Raw genomic sequence first — 22,096 nt, forward strand, 5'->3', positions numbered from 1 at the left:
TGGAAAATGTCTCATTTATCCAGCAGCTTAAATCTTTAGATAAATCCTCTTACGTCTCTGCAGACGGTCAGCCAGCTCCTCCTGCTTCATTCTCCTCAGGAAGTCCACTGTGATCTTCACAAACGCCTCTCTGCTGCTGCTCCTCTGACTCTCTAAGCATTCTGGGTAATCTGGACTCAGAACCTTCTGGATCTTCTTCAGCTCGTTCTTCACAAAAGTGATGATGTTGTCCTCCAGCAGCTGGAACAGAATATTTATGAATGAGCCAATCAGACTGAAATCATGGAGCCAAACATCAGATCCATGTTGGACACACTGACGATCCACTGGTCTACAAAGAGCAGCATGGAGATGACTGTGAACAGAACAGATGTAACAGTAGTTGTTGTACATGTACAGACCATAAATATGGAGTCCAGCTGTGTTTGATGCTGCTGGGCAGACTGACCACTGGGAACCTCTGAGCTCTGCTGCTCCACTCTGTGGAGGAACCATGAAGGATCAGATCAACACAGGATAAAGATCCAGGAGTTTCTGCTCAAATAACTTCATCTGAATCAAGTCTGTCAAGTTTTAAACTCTCAGATTGTGAACATATCAGTAATTTTCAGTCTGTTTTCATGGACGTCCTTTCAGTGGTGATGTCAGGGATGATTTTGAAGAAGCTCATCAAACTGAACCATCAGCAGATCACTGCTCCAAAACCAGAACATGATCCGAGTCTCCCTCCACCACCAGAACACCAGCTTTACTAACGTGGTAGATCAGTGTAGTACAGATCAATAACTGATGAGTCATTTGATCAAAATCACTGAGTGCTTCACGTCTGACCCTCTGATGCTTCTGTAGACATTTTGCATATTTAATGAATGTCTGACAGTTTTACATTCATTCTATGAACACAGTGGAAATGTTGTGTTATAGTCTCCATGTTGTTTCCAGCATCATAAATTCTTAAGTTCAGAAAATTAGATTCTTTCTTCACAGCTGAAAAACAACAACATTTATTCTCTATTGAAATCTGCATCGTCCACTCCAAAGGTCACAATCTGAAGGTAACATCTGGTTTTGTTCCCTGTGGTTAACTCTGAGCATCAGTATGGTGGGATTTATCCACTACATCCACACCACTGTGGTTCAGTGTTGTCCTGATGGAGTAACAGCAGCCAGTATGATCCAGGCTTTAGCTGCTGGGTCTCTGTGTGACCTCTCAGACTGTTTAACAGATCAGACACAAAGAGAATCAGAGCAGCTCTGTTCTTTAAAGACAAACATGAACCCACTCAGGTCACACTTTCCCCACAGATATGAGCATCACTGTCCTCAAACAGCAAATGACCAAGTCGAACATTTGGATCTTTTCTCTTTCATTGTTTTCTTTTTAATGAATCTTTGTAACAATCTGAGGATGTTTCAGGTCATATTTATCCAGGAAACACAAACATGTAAAGGAGTCATCACAGCTCTCTGACCTCGTTGCTCCAGGTTCACCACTGAAGTCTGGAGGGTCACCTTTGGACCGGTCACTCCTCACAGACGGACAGCTGGACCCTGCAGACTGTGACCTCTGACCTCTGCAGACACAAACATGATTGAAGCAGCTGTGATCACACAGACTGCAGATAATGCAGCTGTTTCCTGTCAGTAACATCCTCTTAGATTAGAGTTCAGCTTTTTACAGGAAAACTGGACAAAACTGATTTTTGTTACAAACTCATTTTCATTTCCTCTCAGCTCACAAACACAGTCAGACAATCAACCAGAGTCAACACTGATTATAATGTCAGTGCAGAATTATTTCTGTTACTCAGTGAGTTCAGCTCTCTGACCTCGTTGCTCCAGGTTCACCACTGAAGTCTGGATTTCGACCTTTGGACCGGTCACTCCTCACAGACGGACAGCTGGACCCTGCAGACTCTGCTCTGTCCTCCTCTTCCTCCATCATCATCTTCAGTCAGTCTGAGAGGTAAACCACAAACACTCAGTGAGTTCACATTAACAGGAGGAACTGAGTTACAGTCGCTGACCTCTGACCTGTCATGTGACCATGAAACCAGGTCAATATATCTGTAGGTTCAGTCATCCAGGTCATGTGATCTAAGGAGCTTGGAGAGAAAAGAGACGTCTTTAAGTTTCTGGAAGACGTTTCATCTGAGAAGCTTCTTCAGCTCTAAAACCAAACGGTGGAGAGTCCCAGATATTTAAACCTGAGAGGGAAAGAAAGCATGTCGCTGACCCACCACTGATGTTATTTCAAGGAGGAAACTGAGAGCCTTTGCACCAGGAGCACAAACATCAGCTCCAGCAATGATCCACTGATGTGTTTTTATTCCATGTATGAATGTTGTTATTGACAGAGATGACGTTTGTGTGTCAGTGATGCAGTGACTGTTGTTGTTACCTGTACAGGCTGGTTAGACTCTATGAAACAGATCATACAGATCTCTGCATGTTAGAAGAGACTATTAAAGGTCATGAATGAGACAAAGGCAGGGAGGCGTCCTTTACAGCTAAACAGCAGAGTGAGAGAACAGCCAGCACCTCTACATTTATCACATTATACAGCACATGTATGATACTGACAGGGATGAGAAGAATTTAGTGATTCTGATCCCATCATTGATATTACTTATTGATTCTCAGTAGCTCTGCTCTGACAGTCACCACCATCACTGAGCAGCATATCAAAGACATTTGTGCACATTAACTGCATGTTGTGGCTCAAATGTTTGTGCATGTTGGAGGCATTTCCTCTTTGTTGTGATCAGTGTTGGTCATTACTCAAAACAGTCATTATTACACATATTACACAGAACACTTTAATTAAAAGTAATGGAGTACGTTACTTCATTACTCCTCATAACATTACTTTGATGTTACTGTGTGAAATGAACAAATGAGCATGTAACAACATAAAGCTGAGGTACAGCCCCACACACCAACACAGATCCTGATGAGGTCACGTGATGTTTCTCTGAGTGTTTATGAACACAAATCAAAGATGAAACAGCACAAAGACACTTCAAAGTGATTCTACTGTAGAAACATGAACAGGTAGAAACCTGCAGCCTGACTGCTCATCACTTTGTTACCTGTTCAAGTTCAGCAGCAGCAGCTCACTTTATCACGGTGCTGGTCTGGGGTCAGTGTTTACTCAGCTTTAACTCACTCTGGGTTCTTGGCTAGCCTAGCTTTAGCTTAGTGTTAGCATGCTGTGTGCTAGCTTAGCGTCAGAGCTCTGCAGGTGTCTCGTGTGTAAATATTAATCACAGTGACAGTAAAGGAGGCAAAGGGCTGTGACGTCATCACGTACGCTGCGTCCTCTGTGGGCTCTGAGTGAACTCAAAGTACAAACTACAAGTACACAAACACGAACGTAGCTCAGAGTGGCGGACACACTCGGCCTCGTTGGTCCAGCTGTGAGTCCGTTACCGTGAACTATGGAGCGGCAGATTTGTGCTGAACTAAGCTGCACACAGCTGATGTTAGCCAGGAAACATTACACACTGACTTTAATGGAGAGACCGGAAATACAAACACACACAGTTTGTTGTGTGAAGAAATCAAACACGAGCTGAACAAACAGTAAAGTTCCTAAAGACAAACTGTTAAAGGAGGAAACAAAGCAAACTTACAGTTTCTTCACACCAACAACAAGCTCCACTCCACACCTGGACACTAAACACGGACACACAGGTGAGCTGCTTCCTGGAAGGAGGCGGGACTCCACCTGAAACTCAGCACAGGTGGGAGGGGCTCAGCTCTGTGTGTGCTGATGTGTTAACTTTAAAAATATGCCGTCTGACTGCTCAGACTGAGTCAGAGTAAAGTTCACATGCTGACGTGTGGAGACATTTAGTATTTAGTATTTATTTATTTATTGTCATTGTCAAGAACAATGAAATTGCGTTTGGGGCTTCCATACAACCCAAAAAAAAGAAGAAAATAATAAATACCCCTTAAAACCCAAGTGTACATATTTAACCCAGTGTGACTCCAATGCAATAAGACAATCCTTAGCAATAATGTTCGTAGAAATTCAGACAAAGACCTGAGAAACATGACAAAATACAACAATGCAACCCATTCAATATTATTGTACTGTGAGATATGATATCAGATATGATAGTTATCTATTTAAGAAAGAGGGGGGGGGGGGGGGCAGGAGGGGGAAGAGAATAAAGATATGATGCACCAATGCAGACCAGTTCATTGCTATTAAGAAGTTGGATATGGTTATTGTCCGTGAGAGGGGGGCAGAGAGTTCAGGAGCCTCACAGCCTGTGGATACAGGCTGTTGGCCAGTCTGGATGTTCTGGCCTGTATAGACCTGTACCTTCTCCCTGAGGGCAGCAGATGGAAAAGGTGGCGCGCAGGGTGATGTTGGTCCCGCAGGATACTGTGCACCCTCCTCAGACAGCGAGTGGGGAAGATATTACTGATCTCTGGCAGACTTGTTCCAATAATTCTGCCAGCTTCTTTCACCACCCGCTGGAGTGCTTGCTGATCGGCCTTGGTGCAGCTGGGGAACCACACTAGAAATCCATACGTCAGAACGCTGCTGATGGCACAGTTGTAGAAGTTCAACATCAGAGATCTGGGAATGTGTGCGCTCCGCAGTCTCCTCAGGTAGTAGAGGCGCTGTTGGGCCTTCCGTGCAACTGAGGTGATATGGTTGCCCCAGGACAGGTCCTCGGTCACAGTTACCCCCAAGAATTTAAAACTGCTCACCCTCTCCACCGCCTCACTGCCAATGAAGAGAGGCAGATGGTTGTTATGACCCCTCTTCCAGAAATCTACAATGATCTCCTTGGTCTTTTTGGTGTTTAAGACCAAGTTATTGTCGTGGCACCATGACTCTAGTTGTTGCACCTCTGTCCTATAGTTTGTCTCATCATTGTTGGATATAAGTCCGAGCACTGTAGTGTCATCTGCAAACTTAACAATGAGATTGGACGCGCAGGAGGAAATACAGTCATGGGTGAAGAGAGTGTATAGCAGAGGGCTCAGAACACACCCCTGAGGGGCACCGGTGTTGACCACAAGGGTGGAAGAGGTGTTCTTACCCACTCTGACACTCTGTCTACGGTTAGTGAGGAAGTCCACAATCCAGTTGCACAGAGAGGAGTTAAGTCCCAGTTGGTGGAGTTTGGGACGTAGTTTGTATGGCCGGATGGTATTAAAAGCTGAGCTGTAGTCTACAAAGAGGAGCCGTGCATAGGTGTTCCTGTGTTCCAAGTGCTTCAGTAATGTGTGCAGCACTGTGGCGATCGCATCCTCGGTTGACCGGTTCTCCCTGTATGCAAACTGGTGCGAGTCCAGGGATGGTGGAAAAGCAGCTCTGATGAAACCTTGTTGTAGCTGCAGGTGTGAACACACTGATCCCAGATCAGCTCTGCTGTATTTGTAACATGAACATTTCTGCTGCAAAGCTTCAAATGTTCAGCATGTTTCTCTGTTTCCAGTCTATAGATCCAGTCACACTTTCTACCTTCACCTGTGCAGTAAAGACTGAGAGCAGAGCTGAAAGCAAGCGTCCAATCAGTGAGCAGCATCAACACCTGAGCTTCATTCAGACTCTGTTATTGAAGATGTTGTTGGTACAAAGTTCATCTGCTGCTCACATGAATCCATGAAAGATTTATTTCACTGAATGTTTCTTCAAAGCTCATTTCAACCTGTTGAAGTCATGAATGAAAGTGCAGACTGAGAGTGGATCACATGATGTTTGAGGTGTGTCATGTGACATGTTCAGTATTGTCACACATGTCTAGATTGTCCCTGATATCATAACTGCTCAAACACTGATGATTATATTTGAAGAATTATTCCTGATGGCAGCAAAGTTTGAATGGAGCTCTCTGTCTGTGCTGATTTGTCGCCCTCTGGAGGTCAAAGCACAAACTGCATGATGTCACTGTAACCACCACAGAGACAGGAAGTGTTTTTATGACTGAAACACTGAAATGATGCTAACGGCTGTCGTTAGGCTCACTGACAGCAGTGCTGATGTGTTCATGTCAAACACTGGCTCAGGTCAGACTCCTTCATCCTTCTCCAGCGTGAGGCCGCCCTCAGACCCACAGGAGCTCTGACCTTTGACCTCCTGACCCTAACCATTTTAGTCTTGTTGCATCTGCAAATCCATCCAAACTGTAGCCGAGCAAAAGAAGCTGGAAGTTGTTCTATGAATGATGTTGTTGAAGGAGCTTGGAAAGAAAAGCGTCTGGACTTCTTTAAGTTGCTTGAAGAGGGACATGGACGTCTTAACGCCCACTTACATCCTGGGACATTTGATCACAGGAAATCACATGATGGGGTGGGGCTAGATCTCACAATGGGTTCACCCAAAACCTTGGCTGATTGAGACCCACACCCGTTCTCACACCGTGGCTCGTGTGATTAGGTAGAGGATCAACAGGGGCTCCGTGTCCCTGAATTTAAACTGAATCTAAACACACCGTGCACAATGCCAAGTTAGATAATGGTTAAAAGAACAAGATAAGAATAAATTAAAAGATAAAATAAGGATAAAAAATAACTTAAAAAAATAAAATAAAAAGATAAATAACTGCAAATAAGTACAAATAAGTAACTGAAGACACGTGTGGTCTGCAGATGTCGATGTACATGGATGTACATGGAGTTTAATGTGCAAAATGAACTTAGTGTGCAAAGTGACCTGATGTGCAAACTGCAGTTTGAGGTCGGTCAGCTGTTCAGGAGTCTGATAGCAGTGGGGAAGATGGAGTTGTTGAGTCTGGATGTTCTACATTTCACACTTCTGAACCTTCGTCTCGAGGGCAGAGGTGTGTCTCTCCTCTGGACTCTGTGATGGTAGCTGCTCTGCAGAGAGGGCAGCGGGGTCCTGATGATCTTCTCCACAGTTGTTATCACTCTCTGCAGGCGTTTGCGGTTTGCAGTAGTGCTGCCGTACCATGCAGTGATGCAGCTGTCAGGCTGCTCTCCACAGTGCAGCTGTAGAACCTGCTGAGGATCTTGGCCAACATACCAAATTTCCTCAGCCTCCTCAGGAAATACAGCAGCTGCTGAGCCTTCTTGAGCAGCTGTGTGAGTTTGAGTCCCTCACTGACTCAAACTCCTTCAGTGACACTTGCAGCCTTGCAGATTAGTTTGCTGATCCTGATGCATCTCTGGAGCTGATGCTGTCCCCCAGCAGACAACAACAACATAGATGCTCTCACTAGTCCACTTTACCCTCTAATCACATCTCTGACATCTGCAGGTTGCTCCATAGAGACTCTTGTGCAATGCCAGGTGTTTGTGTTTGTCTGTAGGTACACATTAGATATGACCATAGACGCACACACACAAGTGAACACAGCAGCACAGATGGTTTCCACCTGCTTCCCTCTTTCTTCACACAACTGTGAGGATGATGAAGAGGTTTCAGGACGAGGTGGTCAGCAAGCACAGGATAAAGCAGGGCCATGAAACTCTCTGGTGCAGCAGATGTTTAATCAGACTCAGCTTTAGGCTTCTTTTCCCACCTGGCAGCAAAGTAACAGCTTCACTAATGTGAACAGTCACAATGTTAAACGTTTCTATATCTTCATATATTTTTATCTGTTGATGCTGCAGAATAAAGTCTGTTAACAGAGTGCAGGATGTGTAGAGCAGGTCCAGCTCTCCCTTTACTGTGTCCACTTTCATCAGCCCCTGTGAAGTGACACAGAGTGCATGTGTGTCTGTCAGCTGTTGTTTGTTGTGAAGGATGGAACAAATGAACACACACTTTTAGAGAAATCTGAAAAAGCAACACGTGCTTGGGCTCCTTCTGTGCTCGTCTTCATTAATGCTGATCTTTCTTTCCTGTTTGTTCTTTGGCACAAGCTTCAGTCTTTTCTCCCAGGGCTCCTTCACACTTAGAAACACACCTACATTCATTTATACACAAACATCATGAAACAAAGGCTTTGTAAAAGAGGACACGAGATCCTCTCTGAACAGCACATTCATATCAAACACAGGACTGAACAGGATATACTGAGTCTGTGCTGTTTTCATTGTTACTTGCTGAGTATTTTTCCAGTGTTTGAAATGTGACTCAAGTCTGATTCTTCTACTGTGTGTGAACTCTAAGCAGCTGCATTAAACAGCTGCTTTTCAAACCAGGCTCAATCCTATGACTCTGTGAATGTAAACTTTTGTCACCTGCATGAATAACAATCCTTGATCTAGTCAGGACTGCAGTGCTCCTGTGATCCCAGCTTATAGATGGAGGCTAGCATGAGAGGCTCAGCAGCTAAAGCAGCACACCTGGGTCTCCCAGCCTATTAAAAGCAGCCCTTTGCTTCACCTGCTTCACTAAACATTATTATTATTATTTAAGCAGAGTGGTGTGATTCATGTAGGCATTGCTGTGTGACAGGAGGACTTTTCTTGAAACAGCTCGTGTGACGTGAGCTGACGTAAAAACAGTGATGTTAGCTTGATTCTCTTGGCTAAAACTATTTTAAAAAGAGGGTCAATCATGCAAATCTGCCAATAGAAGCCAAAGTTACAGCCCCTCAGAGTTTAAAGAGAAAAGGCCCGTTTCCAACACTCGGTTGTGCAAAGGGAAACAGGCCCACAGTGCCTGAGTGTGTGGGTAATTCTTCAAATAATATTCAAAAGCAAACATTTTTAAGCATGTAAATAAAATTCAATCATTTCTGCTCTTCAATACCTAAGAAATGAAAACTGGCAGATGGTCCCAAAATGTGAAACGCCTGGCTATCTGTGCATTTAGTGCTGCAAGTTTTCACTGTTTACCTTCAGAAGCATAAATCTCTGCACAGATAATGTTCATATGTGGATTCCTGGTTTTCTGCAGTTAATTGTGACCCAAAGCGTATTTTTAAAGTGGTTCCAGGCAATAAAGTCTAAAAATAAATACATCTACTTCCTTTTTCTGTGTTCCAGCCTCAGTGACTCTGACACAGTGCTGTAATATTTACACCTCTGATGAAAACAGAGTTTGTAGTTGCAGAGAAATACTCGACTCATTTTGGGCATTTACGAGCAGGAACCTCAGAAAGCCCCTCGCTGCTTCACTGGTTAAGAAGCAAAGCAAACATTAGTTCACAGTGATGTTAATTAAGGCCCAAAGTTTAGGAACGAACGTCAGCACTTCACTAATGAATGTAATGCTGATTCATGTGCTTGTTTTGTAATGTGCATGTTGTGCGTTGCTATTTCCCATATTCTTTGGCACTGATAGATGAAGAGTCTCAGGCAGGACCGAGGCTGCCAGCTGCTGACAGTGAGCAGGGAGAGAGCAGCAGAAGCTGGGCAAGAGCAGGGCACCTTCAGCCCCCTTCATCAGTCAGAAATCATTTGGGTGTCTGTGTGAAATGTCTGATTTTTAAAATCTTTTTGTAGACATATTTATTAAATGTTTAACAATTATATAGAAGAAAGACAATGTAAAGAACAAAACATGACAAAACAAAAATGAGTTGAAGTTATGAACTGTTTCTGAGAGACAAATAACACCAGGATCCTTTTTGTGTAGCTGACAGCTGGTAACTGTGCAGGGGCGGGTCTAGCAAAGTGTTGCCAGGGGGGCAGGTAGGGCATTAACAGGGAGAGGGGGGCACAAAGAAATACTTTTCTTTCTTGTTCTCATTTAAAATGTCTCACTTTTAATAAATAATTATCTGAATCTTACAACAAACGTTTTCATCTGATGTAAAATGTATAGAAATCCATTATTGTACATAGTCATTTTTTAGGGTCCCATCATAATTTCTTCAGAAGTAAGTACTGCATATGATGCCAGTGTTTCCCACATTTTCTAGATTCTGCACCAGTACTGTGTGTAAAATGCATCAAAAAGTCCGTTTGATTCTTTCTCAGCTGTCTTTCTGTCTCCTTTCACTTTTTAAAGGTTGCCATGTTAGAAAACATATTTTGCCCTGCCGTGCTGTTTATTGATGTGGCAAATGAAAGGTTTATGAAAACATATCTAAATCTGTCATCAGTAATCAGCAATGATCATGTCTCACCTCTAGTCTCTGTCTTAATGTCAGGTTTCCACCGTGTGTTGTAGATGTTCAGGAGGTTAACTCGACCAACAGTCTACTTCCTGTTTAGAATACCAGGACAGGGAGGATGGTGCAGGTTTAAGTTTATTAGACTGATGCATGTATACCAACAAGACAGCGTCCATCACTGTGACAACAGCGTTTGTTTTCATTCAAAGGCTTCATGGTTTTTCCTTTAATACCTGGGGGGCCGGTCTCCAGTCAAAATGCCCGGGACCATTTTTTGTCCCAGTCCAGCCCTGGTGTCAGATCTGCATGCAGTGTCAATGAGACGATCAACAACAGATCAGACAAAACACTCAGGCGGACACTCCTCTGTAGAAGGAAACATGGAAAGTGTGAGGTAATCAGTGCACAACATCACTTTGTATTTCAGGCTGTTTTTATATAGAACTTCAGCACCAATGTAAAAGTTCTGGTTTGAGGAAGATGAAGAACATTTTCAGGAAGGATGCCGTCTGCAAGCAGAGCTGCTTGAACCTCAGCGCTGAGGTCCAGACTACTTCCTGTGAAGCCACGTGATGTAAATCTGCTGCTGTAACTTCACAGTTTACTGAAGCTAAATGCAACGTTACCATATAATCTGTTTTCAACAAAGGTTTCACTCCGTCCGGTGTTGATGGAATGATTCAGGCCGTACTCGTCAGGCTTCCCGTCGACCACACGCATTTCAGTCACAAACCCCGTGACTGACAACAAGGGAAACAGCAGAAGAAAAGATGTGAAAAATACTGGATGATGATGATGGAGGATTAACCGCGGTGGCTAAACTGTTTCCTGTCTTTGTGGGCGTACTCACAGGGAAGTTTCCAGGCACGTCAGTCTTGGTGGCTAAAGTCTCCATTTTCCAACATGTATCGCTACAGGTGCAAAGACACAACATTAATCATCAGTGTAAATATTTTAATGCTGTCCAAACGGTGTTTGCTTTGTCTGTCCTCTCGCGCTCACAGAGGAAACGAGGACGCCACCTTCAACCCATCTTCAGTTGGCTCAACCATGGCCGGACTTCCTGTTGGCTTTGTGACAGCAAACCACTTGAAATGAGAGCAAACTGCAGTCAAGCACCACTTACAGCAACCTGTGGACACGCAAATGGAAAGCACTGAGAATCATACAGAAGCATAAGAGCTGTTTATTGTAACACGTGTGTGTGTGTGTGTGTGTGTGTGTGTGTGTGTGTGTGTGTGTGTGTGTGTGTGTGTGTGTGTGTGTGTGTGTGCACATTAATAACACACTGATGTATGTTAGTTTGATTTATGCTATATCTGAGAAAACAATTGCAGAATTTTACATCAAAGTTTCCAAAGCTGATGTTTTGTTGTTCACTCTGTTTTATATTCATATAGTTTGTTGTTTTTAAATCAGTGGACAAAATAAATATTATCACACAAAATCCAGGGTGAAACATAACCAAATAACCTAAATGGTGAAGTCATTATAGAAGTACATGTTGCAAAGGTCGGCCTCCTGTATAGACTGCTAAACTGTCTGGGGGGCCCTGCCTGTCCTCGTTGGATAAGCTCCACCCCTTTTCCATAAGACGGAGACATTTGTATGAAAATAGATGGGCAGTAAAATAAAAAATATTATGGATGACTCTGTAAATCAAAGTCGGCCTGAGGCAGAAGCAGAAACCATGAGGAGCACAGCACCACTCCCAGAAGGGCACGAAGTGAAGCCATAGCTGCTGAAGAGTGAAGACGTGATGATGGAGGAGATCACAGATGAAGATCTGCTGCCTGCTGACTCTTTATATAGAAGAGTGAGACTATCTCCCCACCAGCAGCTGCACTTATACAAACCCCAGGTGCTGGGATGGCTTTGAACATGTGACATTTTCTGCAAACACATGGACAGTTTCATAAGCACAAAGATTATTCCTGCAGCGGCAGAATCGTATCCACTGTGTGAGAGGTGAACGTCAGACAGTTCTTAGAAAATGTAGTTTCTCTTTAAGCTTTTAACGTCTCTTTTACCCCCATTTGTCTAAAACTACTTGACAGCCCTTCATGTCAGAGGTTTATTACCTGTGCAGGATGGAGCACATGGTCTCAGTCAGGCTGGACACGATCACTCCTACAGGAAGTAAATGTGATTTTATTTCACCTGTGAAATGATGAAAAACAGCAGAATAGCTCACGCTAACAAACGGGTGTTGAAATGTTTCATTTTCTGCTGTTTCACAGGTCAAAAAGGGCGTCGAAGCAAACTGAAGCTGAGCTGCTGCTGCTGTTGTAGTGCAGCATCTGCTGTGTGCTTCATCAGAGAACCTTCTGTACACAGCAGACAGAGGCTGCTGCCACTGAAGTCCATCTGCTAGAGAGCTTTAAACACTGGTTATTGAAGTGGCTTTGATGATACTGATACACAGTCTTTGCTGCTGTCACAGGACAGGGATCCACCAGGGAGTAGTTGTCAGGATAAAGAGCCTTCGCTTCTCTAAATATAAACTGGATACTTGTAGGAAACTTTGGGAAGCAGCATTTTTCCTCATATCGTCTAAACTGAAGTTAGCTCAGGTGCTTCTTCCATACTTGCTCTGCAGAAAGCCAAAGAGTTTGGAGCTCTGCAAACATTTGCAGCACAGCTGGATGTTTGTAACTTTGGTCACCTCTGTATCATCCCTCAGATTCTTTCTGCACAGCTTTGAAACCACGACAGCACGAGTGATGCTGAGGAGACGTCCAGTTTAAACAGACCTTTATTCCTGGAACACAAACACATGAAGTGATGCTGCTAAAGAAGAACATTTAATCGCACTAATGAATCAAGCATCTGTTTGTCTGTCAGTCTGTCAACAGTTCCTCTGATCGACTTCAGACTTGGTGGGTATTTTGTTTTTGCAGCGGTCAAAGTCGATCAGCGTGTTGCTTTGTCTGCTGTAAATCTGCCTGTACAAAGGGAAACATGCATGTTTTAGATGCAAACTCACAACATGGCTGCATTTTTGTGATTATGTGTATTTTATATTGATTTATTCTATTATGTTTTGTATATGAATCTTTACAAGTGTGTCGATACAAAGGCTTGATTAAAACAAAGGTCTCAGCTGTGCTGTTAGGGATGCTCTCATATTTGTTTCAAATGTAATAAATCAAAGGATTTCAGGCTTTTCATCCTTTTTATTTGTTTGGTTCTAACAGCAGCTGGATAAAAACATGCAGGTGATGAATATAATTGTGTGATATTATGAGCATTGTGAATAAAGAAAGAGCAGAGATAGTAAAAAGGAAACAGGTGATGGACGTGAGATTTTCAGAACAAAAGCTCCTCAGTGAGACGATCACCTGGACACAAGGTCAGGCAGCTGGGACTCATCTAGAGAGCAAAATGGAAAAGTGATCTGTGCAGAACATCACTGTTGATTGCAGTTATTTACATCAGACTTCTTCTCTGAGATAAGAGCACCATTTGTGGGAAAGATGACAGTATTTCCAGGCTGTTCTTGGGTCGATTTGTGGCTATTTTCAAATTTTGATTACCTGCCATTTGCACTGTGTTGAATGGAATATAGCGAAAGTCTGCAAAAAAAAGTTTGGTCACATTTACTGTTAAAATTTCAGTATGACTTCCGGAAATTAGCTTCAGTGGCTAAGCTAGCGATAAACTTACACTATCGGTCCTAGTGGTCGATTTGTGCCCCATTGAAACCCATTATAAACGCTATTTTTCACGGCAAAAAAATTACGGTCAAATCGATCGTGATCGGTTATGCTTCCGTTTCCGTTTGCAGTACTGGCCTTAGAGTTGTAATTGTTTTATTTGTCCACCGGGTGGCGCCCTTGCTCCACATTTGACCCCGGGCTGGAAAACAGCGGGCTGCTTAAACAGACCTGCGGGAAACGAAGCCTCATTTCCGGCGTGCAGCAGCGGCTTCGCCCGCTGATCGGGCGGGACAATTTTCGGCCCCTAGGACCGTTTGAGGGTGCATTTTTTTTTTAATCAACAGGAAATGACGTATTTGTTGTGACGTGGTACCGGACATGTGTGTTGGAAAAAGGGGTCCGACGCAACATGCCCCGGTCATCGTCGGGAGTAAACCCGGGAGGATGCACTGATTTCGGCCTAGAGGAGCAGCATTTGCCGCCTGGAGACCATTTTCTGGTCCTGAAAAAAAAAAAAAAAGGCGATCGAAATGAAGGTTGGTGCCAATCTTTAGTCCATCTAAAGGCCTAATTATAATAACAATCAAATATTACTTCAAATGTTTGTTTTTTTAAATATTTCGTTTTGTTTTGGGGGGCTAAAAAAAACGGTGCGCTCACGTAATTAAACTGCGATTAAAAGGGTTAAAATCCGCGAAATGTAATTAAAACTTGACATGAATATTTCAAGGAGAAGTAGGTCTAAAAGATTGGCTAATTTAAAGTGGAAAGAAATATTAATATATAATCTTTTTATAGCACTTTTTATGGCGTGGTCGGTTTGTGGCTCTAAGACCAATAGTGTATGCATTTTTCTAGGACCTCCCAGAGGTTAACAACAGCTTTCTTTGCCCTTTGTCTCGATGGACTGAATCAGGGATACTCGTCATACTTCACCTCAACCACGTCACTGAGAGACCCCAGCCTGACACAGCAGCAGAGATGATGAAAGCAGAAACAGCAAACAGATGCTTCAGTTGTGTTTCTCTCTGTGTGTGCGCTCACGCCCACTTGTGTGTGTGAACTTTCCACGTACCTCAGCTTGTTTCTCCAACATGAGCCATCAGGGCTGAAAAACATCACTAACACATGAATTCTTTCTCTTTTTGTTATCACCTGTGATCATGTGTCTCATGTTTCTGTCATTCACCAGTTCTTGTAGAGTTACGTGTAACTAGACTTCTGTGGGACGTAAATGATTGTTTTGTATGCAGATCTGTACAAAGGATGGAAACACTTGATTACAAAGGAGATCTCAGCTGTGTTGTTGTGGATGGACTTCAACGTATTTGTTAAAAAAGAGAATAAAGCAAAGTGTTTTAGCTGTTTGGGAGTTTTTGTTTGATTCCATTCAGTTTTATTTCTATGGAGTCAAATAATAAGAAAGGCTCTAGAACAGCCCTGAGTTTGTCCAGGTGACATTCCTCTGAAGAACAAAGACAAAGAGGAAGAAGGGGACTCGTTTTCAAGTCTTGTTTCTTTCAAAATAAAAGCTGAAATGTTTTGGAAGCATGATAATATTTCAGCCAGGATGCCGTCTCCAAGGAGACCTGCACCTCAGCGCTGAGCTCCACATCACGCCCTGTGAAAGCACAGATATAAATCTGCTGCAGTGAGAAGAACTTTACCCAACACAAGTGTAGAAGTAGACATTTGACTTTACCTACAACCTGTTAACAACAAAGCTTTCACTGCCTCTGCTGTTGATGTCATGTAGGACTAATCATACTTCACATCAGCCATGCACACGTCAGAGGATCTCCAGGCTTTCAGTAATAAAGCCAAGCAGATGATGTGAACATAGCAATAGTAAAACATGCATCATAATCAGCTGTATGTGTCGACTATGTGGCACCTCAGTCTTGTTGGCATGAAGAAAAGTTGTGTAACATGTAGCATAAGGGCTGCAAAGACATCATGTAGACAGCAGTCGTCTGTTAGTCGTAACGTATCTCCTGTTAAAGAGTTAAATGTGCGTTCTCCATCTCTGTCCTCTCACAGCTCGCCGTACACCAACTCCAGCTGTGGTAACCATGGCTGTGCCCATCAACACGCTGAAGCTGAGACGCCACCCGTCACTATGGCGACTCCAATAGGGTTACCTGTCAGCTGTGGACGCATGAAAGGAAAACAGCAGAAACACAGACATGTTTACTGGAACATTTCCTATTGACAGCTTTATGGAAAAGTGGGTTTAAACACTTTTCTATGTTTTATTTTGTTTATTTATGGATTTATTGTGAAAGGAATTTCAAAGTTTTAATTTGACCTTTCCCCTGTTTTTCATACAGACTGGAGACGAATGGATGGTGCTTTCTTTGTTTGTCTAAAGATAATGAATAAAACTCTACACACATCTTAAACCACCCTCGTTTCTATATATTTTGTTATATAAATGGAAAGTATATAAGACACAAACTGAGCTTATATGATACTAAGGACCCTGGAGGTCAGTCCACCTTTATAATTCAGCACAGCCTGGAGTCTTGGTCTTTTCTTGGATGTTGGTTCCCTCTGTTTCCATCCTCTGTTAAGATGTTTCAGTAATGTTGAGGTCTGGGGAGGCCAATCCATGGCTGACGTCCTGTGATGCTGCATTAGCAGTTTGTTCATAGTGAAAAATGAAGCCACTGCCAATCAGACATTTGCACAGTGGATCAACTTCTGATGGTACTGTCCTGAATTCCACACCTATAATATGTTTGCACGTACTGATGAATATGTGCAGCTGATTTTCAGTCCAGTTCCTGTGTGACAGACGCCAGTCTTTCTGCCTGTGTCCTTCCTTAACAATAGAGCCATCCTTCCACTGAGACTGTTTCTGATGAGGCTTCACTGAGCAGTAGATGGATCCCTCAGCTCATCTAATCGTCCTATTTCTAACACATGACTGTCAGAAACTGTTAATCTGCTGCAGCTCTTTAACTCCTCCACTTCTTTTTTTGTAATCTCTTAGTTTCCTCATCTTTTAAGGTGGCACTGCACACCAGATCCAAAGTCAACATGCTGTTATATGATGGAGTTGAACCTGTAATGGAGTTTGATTTAAACCAATCAGCAATTAAGTGAATGATGATGAGCAAAGATGGTGGAGGTGGTGGATGAAGACCCGGACAGCTGTGGTTGGCTCCTCGTATAGAGCAGAGTGAGGTTGTGTTTGCACATTATTATAAAACCATGTTCACCATATATTTTAGCTGCAGACAATAACATGATTTCTTTGCTGTGGTGATTTTATTCCACTTTGGTAAAATGGAAAACCATCATTTCTTGCTGTAATTCACACATTATTCCAAGAGCCTCAACACGAGCCTTGTAGTCCGACCATATATAGACAAATCAATAGTTGTGTTTGTAACAGCTCATGAACATGAATCGTTCCACATTACTTTGAAATCATTGTAAACTAAACTGGAATAAATGAGTGTTTATATATAGTTTTGTCTCAGCTGTTCATACACAGTGTTTCAGTTCTTATCAGAGTCCCACCGTCTCACTGTGGTGAACCTTTAGCTCTGTTGTAAGCGTGTTGTTACACCAGGTTTCCCTCATTTAAAAATAATCTCTCATTAGAAATGGACATGATGTCTAAGACATAGAAATGCTTATTATGGGTTCACTTGATGTCACTGAAAAGATGCACATGGGTAACGTGCAGGCCGTCCAGCTCCGAGGTTTATCTCCTCACCTCGAGTCTGCGACACTCTCTCCGTGTCCTCTCAGATAAGGGCGCGCACATTTCTGCACGATCTTCTAAATTACAAAGAGCGATTCACAAAACAGAAGCTCACAAAACACTCATCACAAACCAAAAATGGCTCCACTGAGCGTCAAACTGTCACCAGAATTACTGATAATCTAAAGACTCACAGAACTCATTTTGTCTCATTGTGTCTTAGTTTGAGACATAAGTGCATGATCATAATACTGTGTAGTTAGATGAGACAGAGCTGATGCTTGCTCTTAATTATCCTCTTCATGTTTCCCGAGCCTCAGCAGTGGAAGCTACCATGGATAGAAAGACTACGACTCATCTTAAATCTCAAATCTTTGTCTCCAAAGAGCTGCTGATGTGTCCGATATGATCCACAAGCTTAAACTAGGATTATAAGTGTGTGCAGTGATGTGTGTGAAACCTCTGAGGACTCACACGTGTGTGCTTCAGCCCACACACACATATGAAGCACTGCGACCTCACACAGAAGTGTTTTACACATCCAGCCTGAATCCTGATCATTTCTACAGTTTATTAAGTTCAGCTTCACCTGAACATCAGTGATGAAGCTGCTCTGACTCCATCACAGCTCACAGCTGTTGGAATGAGTCAAACAATGAAGAAGGTTCAGAAACAGCTGATGATTTTACAGAAACATGATGCAAACATGAAAATGGACACATGATTTTTTATTAACAGACACTGTTTATGTTTCACTGTGCATGACGTCATCAACACTGACACCAGGGGGCGCTCATCACCAGCCTGAGGAAGTGTGATAAGGGAGGGAGACGCAGTGTTGTGTGTACTGCAGTCGGACAGAAGGAAAAACTTCCTCCTGAAAACATTTTCATCCTTCCCAAAAGTGTTTGAGTCAAATGTTACAAATATATAAATACAATAAAACACAGGGTCTTACATAAAATTAGTGATGCAGTTGTGCACTGAGCACCTTTCCAATGTTCCTTCCTCAGATGAGTCCAGCTGCTGAACACATTAACATCTGTATGTAAATGTAGCCGAGAACCAACCTGAGCACTGCTGGGAAAATACAAAGGCAACCATCAAAGTGCTGTATTATCTTATTTATTCTGAATGTTGACTTAGATCCACACCACGATTTATGAAACTATAGAACTAAAATAACAACAATCGTCTGCTTCTTTAAAATTTCTTTCATTACATCAAACCAGTGAAAACTGAAAAAAACAAAGAGCTGTTAGCATGTTCAGACCAACTTTGAGACAGAGACTGTAAAGTTCTGCACTTTAAATCCTGCCTGTGTTCCTGCAAATGATTCACACTGAAAGTATCTTAGTTTAGTATTGAGTGAGCCACAAAGCAGCCTGATAGCTTTAAAACTGTAAAAGTAAATGAAATTGACAGTTTCAGTGTAGCTGGTAGGGTTGCCAACCGTCCCTTAAAATACGGAATCGTCCCGTATTTCGAAACAAAAGTACACGTCCCGTATTGAGCTAATAAGGGACGCACTTTGTCCCGTAATACAGTGAGAATCAAAAGTAGTCTATAAATGTTAATGGAATTAACGCTTTGTTTGAAAACATAATTCCCAGCCCCTCTCCTGCTTTGTGACCAATGAGCTGACAGCACACTTACGAGTATGACAATTCAGATTACCGCTCATCTCATTGGTCGAGGAAAGGTCGCTTACGGAGAAAATACCGGAAGACAACAGATGACCACAACAAGAAGCATGGCCAACAGGGAAACAAACGCCGACACTGCGGTGCAAGTCTCGGACGACAGTACACCTAAAGCTGGGCAGACACTGTGCGATTTTTTCAGTCACGTTATTCAGCTCCTGCTCAAACTGCACGATTGACTCGCAGGGGTTAGAAGTTCATAGGTCACGATGTACTCTCACACTATACGGCCCGATGCTCTGATGCGACCTGAGTGCTCACACTGTGCCTCCATAACACGAAGGTTATAACAGAAAATCTGTCGCTCGCTCTCTCTGTCTTTCACTCACACAGACACACCACCACCATCAACTTTGCTAAATTGCTAATGAAAAACATGATCAGGCAGCTGTGATTGAGCAGCAGTGTAAATCCAACTATTTTCACGGTTGTTGTGGTCGTGATAATTTTGTGATACCACATGGAAAAGGCTCGGATGAGCTTTCCAAAGTTCTACAAGTTGTGCCTCCATCGCTTGTGTCCAGATCACACGCTGCACAGCCGCGCTGCTCCGTCTTTTTCACCAACGTTTACGTTTGCGCGTGAGCAGTGTGAGCGGCTGTGGTGACACCCTCACGAGCGATTGATGATCGGGAGCTGGTCGTGAGGTGTTAATCACTTCTCTTTACCCCACGTATACTACACGACGCACGATGAAGGCCAAAATCGGTCCGATCACTCAAAAATCGGCTCAAAATGGGCCTAAAACCGCACAGTGTGAGCCCAGCGTTAGAGCAGCAATGTTTGTTCCCCTCAGAGAAAGGGAAGAATGGGAAAAGGAAAACACCTGGCTGGAAAACGTTAATATGGGCATGTGCAGTGAATATCAGCTCTATGTGGCCAGAAGTGTGATAATATCATTTATTTTGTGTAATAAACAACTGCAAGGATAGATGATTACAACAAATAGATGACTAATACATAAAAGTAATACATAGATGAATAATGATGAGTTATGATGCGTAATCATGGGAACAAGCGGGTTTACAAACAGGAGCAGCTGATTAGCATTAAGCCAATTGTACTAAATGCACTAAATGTGCACTGTTACAAGAATGTTTTTCTTTCTATTGTTTTCTATTATTTTAAGTTAAGCAGGACAGAGTTCTTTTAAAGAAAGATTTACTTATATTCTCAAAAGTTAAGCATGACAGGCTTCTGTTTAAGAAGGAGACCTGTTTTACTGTGTTAATGTTGTCATTTTGAGCTAAAAATAAATGGCTAAATGATCATTTGTTTCACATGTGTTCATATCACAAAGAATAGAATATGCATCTACTTAAATCAACTTCAAGTCAAATGGTTAAAAAAATAATTTCACACACAAAAAAAGAGCTAGAAAATTCACCACACTGGGAAGGGTGAAGACAACTGGGTCGCCCGGCCCTGGCCACGAGGTGTCCCTTATTTATTTTTCAGGGAGTTGGCAACCCTAGTAGCTGGATCTATTATTGGGGGGTCATGACCCCCGTAACCCTGCCTGGTCCTGAGGTCAAATCCACCATCTTTGTTTCAGTGCTTCATGTTCTCCCGTGTTTGTGTGCGTCCTCTCCGGTACTCCGGCTTCCTCCCACAGTCCAAACACATGCAGTTAGTGGGGTCAGGTTAGCTGTGAGTGGTTGTGTCTCTGTGTTATTCCACCTTAATCAATGACTTCCTGTTAGCATGAAGTGCTTCTGTAGGACTGATGTCATTTTCATGGTTGGATCATTTAAATGAAGCTGGACTCAGATGCAGTAAATAAGCTGATTGATCATTAATGAATAAAGCTGGTCAAACACATCACGTGGACACATGTGATTGTGTGTTGTAGTATTGATCCCAATGCTGGTATCAGTCCTGGATCAATAACACTGGATGGATGCGTTCAGCATGGAGCCCTGAGCTGTGTTACAGACAAACATGGAAACTGACAGGTCTGTGTCATTCACAGTCTGTAACACTTCTAAACAACAGAGGCTGACCCAAGTGCCTCAGAGCCAGGCACGCTCACATCACAGCTCTCTAAATAAGCCAGTTTCAAAATAAGAGCTGAAAGCTGTGTTTGCTTGTGTTAGCTTATTATTGTGGAGACTAACATTCAGTGATCATGTGTTCAGACTCATAATGATTACTCTCAGAAATCCTGATCTTTGTATTTACTGTGTGTTGGATCAATAACTGAGATTCATGGTATCACACAGCTGTGCTGCTGCTGATGTCAGCACATCTGGAACAATACGAGGTATCTGCTACCAGACTGAGCAGGACGTGAGACCTGTGGACTGTTTAAAGCTGTCCCTCCACAGCTCACTCAGACCTGATCCACACCTCAGTGATATTCTCTGACTTCCTCATAGAGACAGAAACCATTCAGATCTGGGACCATCAGCTGACTGATGATGTCACACAGACTGTGTTTTTCAGGAACAGTGATTCTGATGTGAGCCTGCTAGCTGACAGCAGACCTGATGAAAGCACATGTTCACATCTGTGAGGACAGACTGGACTCTTTGACTGCACCTTGGTTCTCCTCAGAGGTCTGTACAGGAGCATGTCCACCCCCACTGAAGATCTCAGTCACTGTGAAACATAGAAAGCTGCTTGTGTGGCCTCTGCCTCACATGTAGATACAGCTACAGGTTTCTCTGTCAGTCAGACTGAAACAGTGTCCTGATGCTGCATCATTCAGCTCTGTGCCCCAGTCAGCATCACTGGGAGCTACCAGTGTTTCTGCCCTTTTCCTGTAACACTACACTCAGCACAGGCTCAGCTGGTATCCAGTGTTGGACTTTGGCTTCAGCTGCTGTGATAGATCCTCTAACATAGATCAGCTCTGCTACATGTTGTTAGATAAGTGCAGCTGCTGTCATGTCCTGATGTTTCTCTGGCTCAGCAGCTTCTCCATCAGAGGTTCACATGGAGCTGATCCAGTATCTCCAGTAACTGTGTTCTGTGCCTCACTGGTTCATCCTTCTGTCTGTGTGACGTCAGTCAGATGTT

At 43.0% G+C, this 22,096-nt stretch overlaps 2 protein-coding genes and 2 long non-coding RNA genes across 7 annotated transcripts in view; 1 reads left to right on the forward strand and 3 right to left on the reverse strand.

The window, feature by feature from the left end:
* Positions 1-22,096, forward strand: part of LOC146670765 (uncharacterized) — a 428,660-nt gene that overhangs the window by 90,146 nt on the left and 316,418 nt on the right. The gene's annotated exons all lie outside the window — the stretch shown is intronic.
* The window catches only part of LOC146670767 (stonustoxin subunit alpha-like), a 164,254-nt gene that overhangs the window by 56,999 nt on the left and 85,159 nt on the right, over positions 1-22,096 (reverse strand). For both annotated transcript variants that reach the window (XM_085402838.1, XM_085402840.1), the window contains exons 2-6: positions 3,636-3,671; positions 1,830-1,959; positions 1,473-1,574; positions 402-480; positions 54-240 (exon numbers count right to left, since the gene is read on the reverse strand). In XM_085402838.1, the coding sequence (XP_085258964.1) occupies positions 54-240; positions 402-480; positions 1,473-1,574; positions 1,830-1,948 (487 nt within the window). In that variant the 5' untranslated portion in view covers positions 1,949-1,959; positions 3,636-3,671. The remainder of the gene's footprint in view (positions 1-53; positions 241-401; positions 481-1,472; positions 1,575-1,829; positions 1,960-3,635; positions 3,672-22,096) is intronic.
* Positions 7,142-13,468, reverse strand: LOC146670768 (uncharacterized). Of its 2 annotated transcripts, XR_014911361.1 has the most exons (4): positions 12,080-13,468; positions 11,001-11,130; positions 10,625-10,909; positions 7,142-10,364 (listed from the first exon to the last, which is right to left on the reverse strand). It is a non-coding gene; the product is annotated as an uncharacterized LOC146670768 (long non-coding RNA). The 2 variants fall into 2 exon arrangements; XR_014911360.1 differs by lacking the exon at positions 12,080-13,468 and having other exon boundaries at positions 11,001-11,799.
* The window catches only part of LOC146670769 (protein NLRC3-like), an 86,700-nt gene continuing 85,162 nt past the window's right edge, over positions 20,559-22,096 (reverse strand). For both annotated transcript variants that reach the window (XM_085402837.1, XM_085402836.1), the window contains one exon: positions 20,559-22,096. This exon is cut by the window's right edge and continues 1,495 nt beyond it. The gene's annotated coding sequence lies outside the window, so the exon portion shown is untranslated.

Source organism: Rhamphochromis longiceps, linkage group LG4, assembly GCF_057381845.1.
Source record: "Rhamphochromis longiceps isolate RC_006_pf linkage group LG4, R_longiceps_female_GT1.1, whole genome shotgun sequence".
Taxonomy (NCBI): Eukaryota; Metazoa; Chordata; class Actinopteri; order Cichliformes; family Cichlidae; genus Rhamphochromis; species Rhamphochromis longiceps.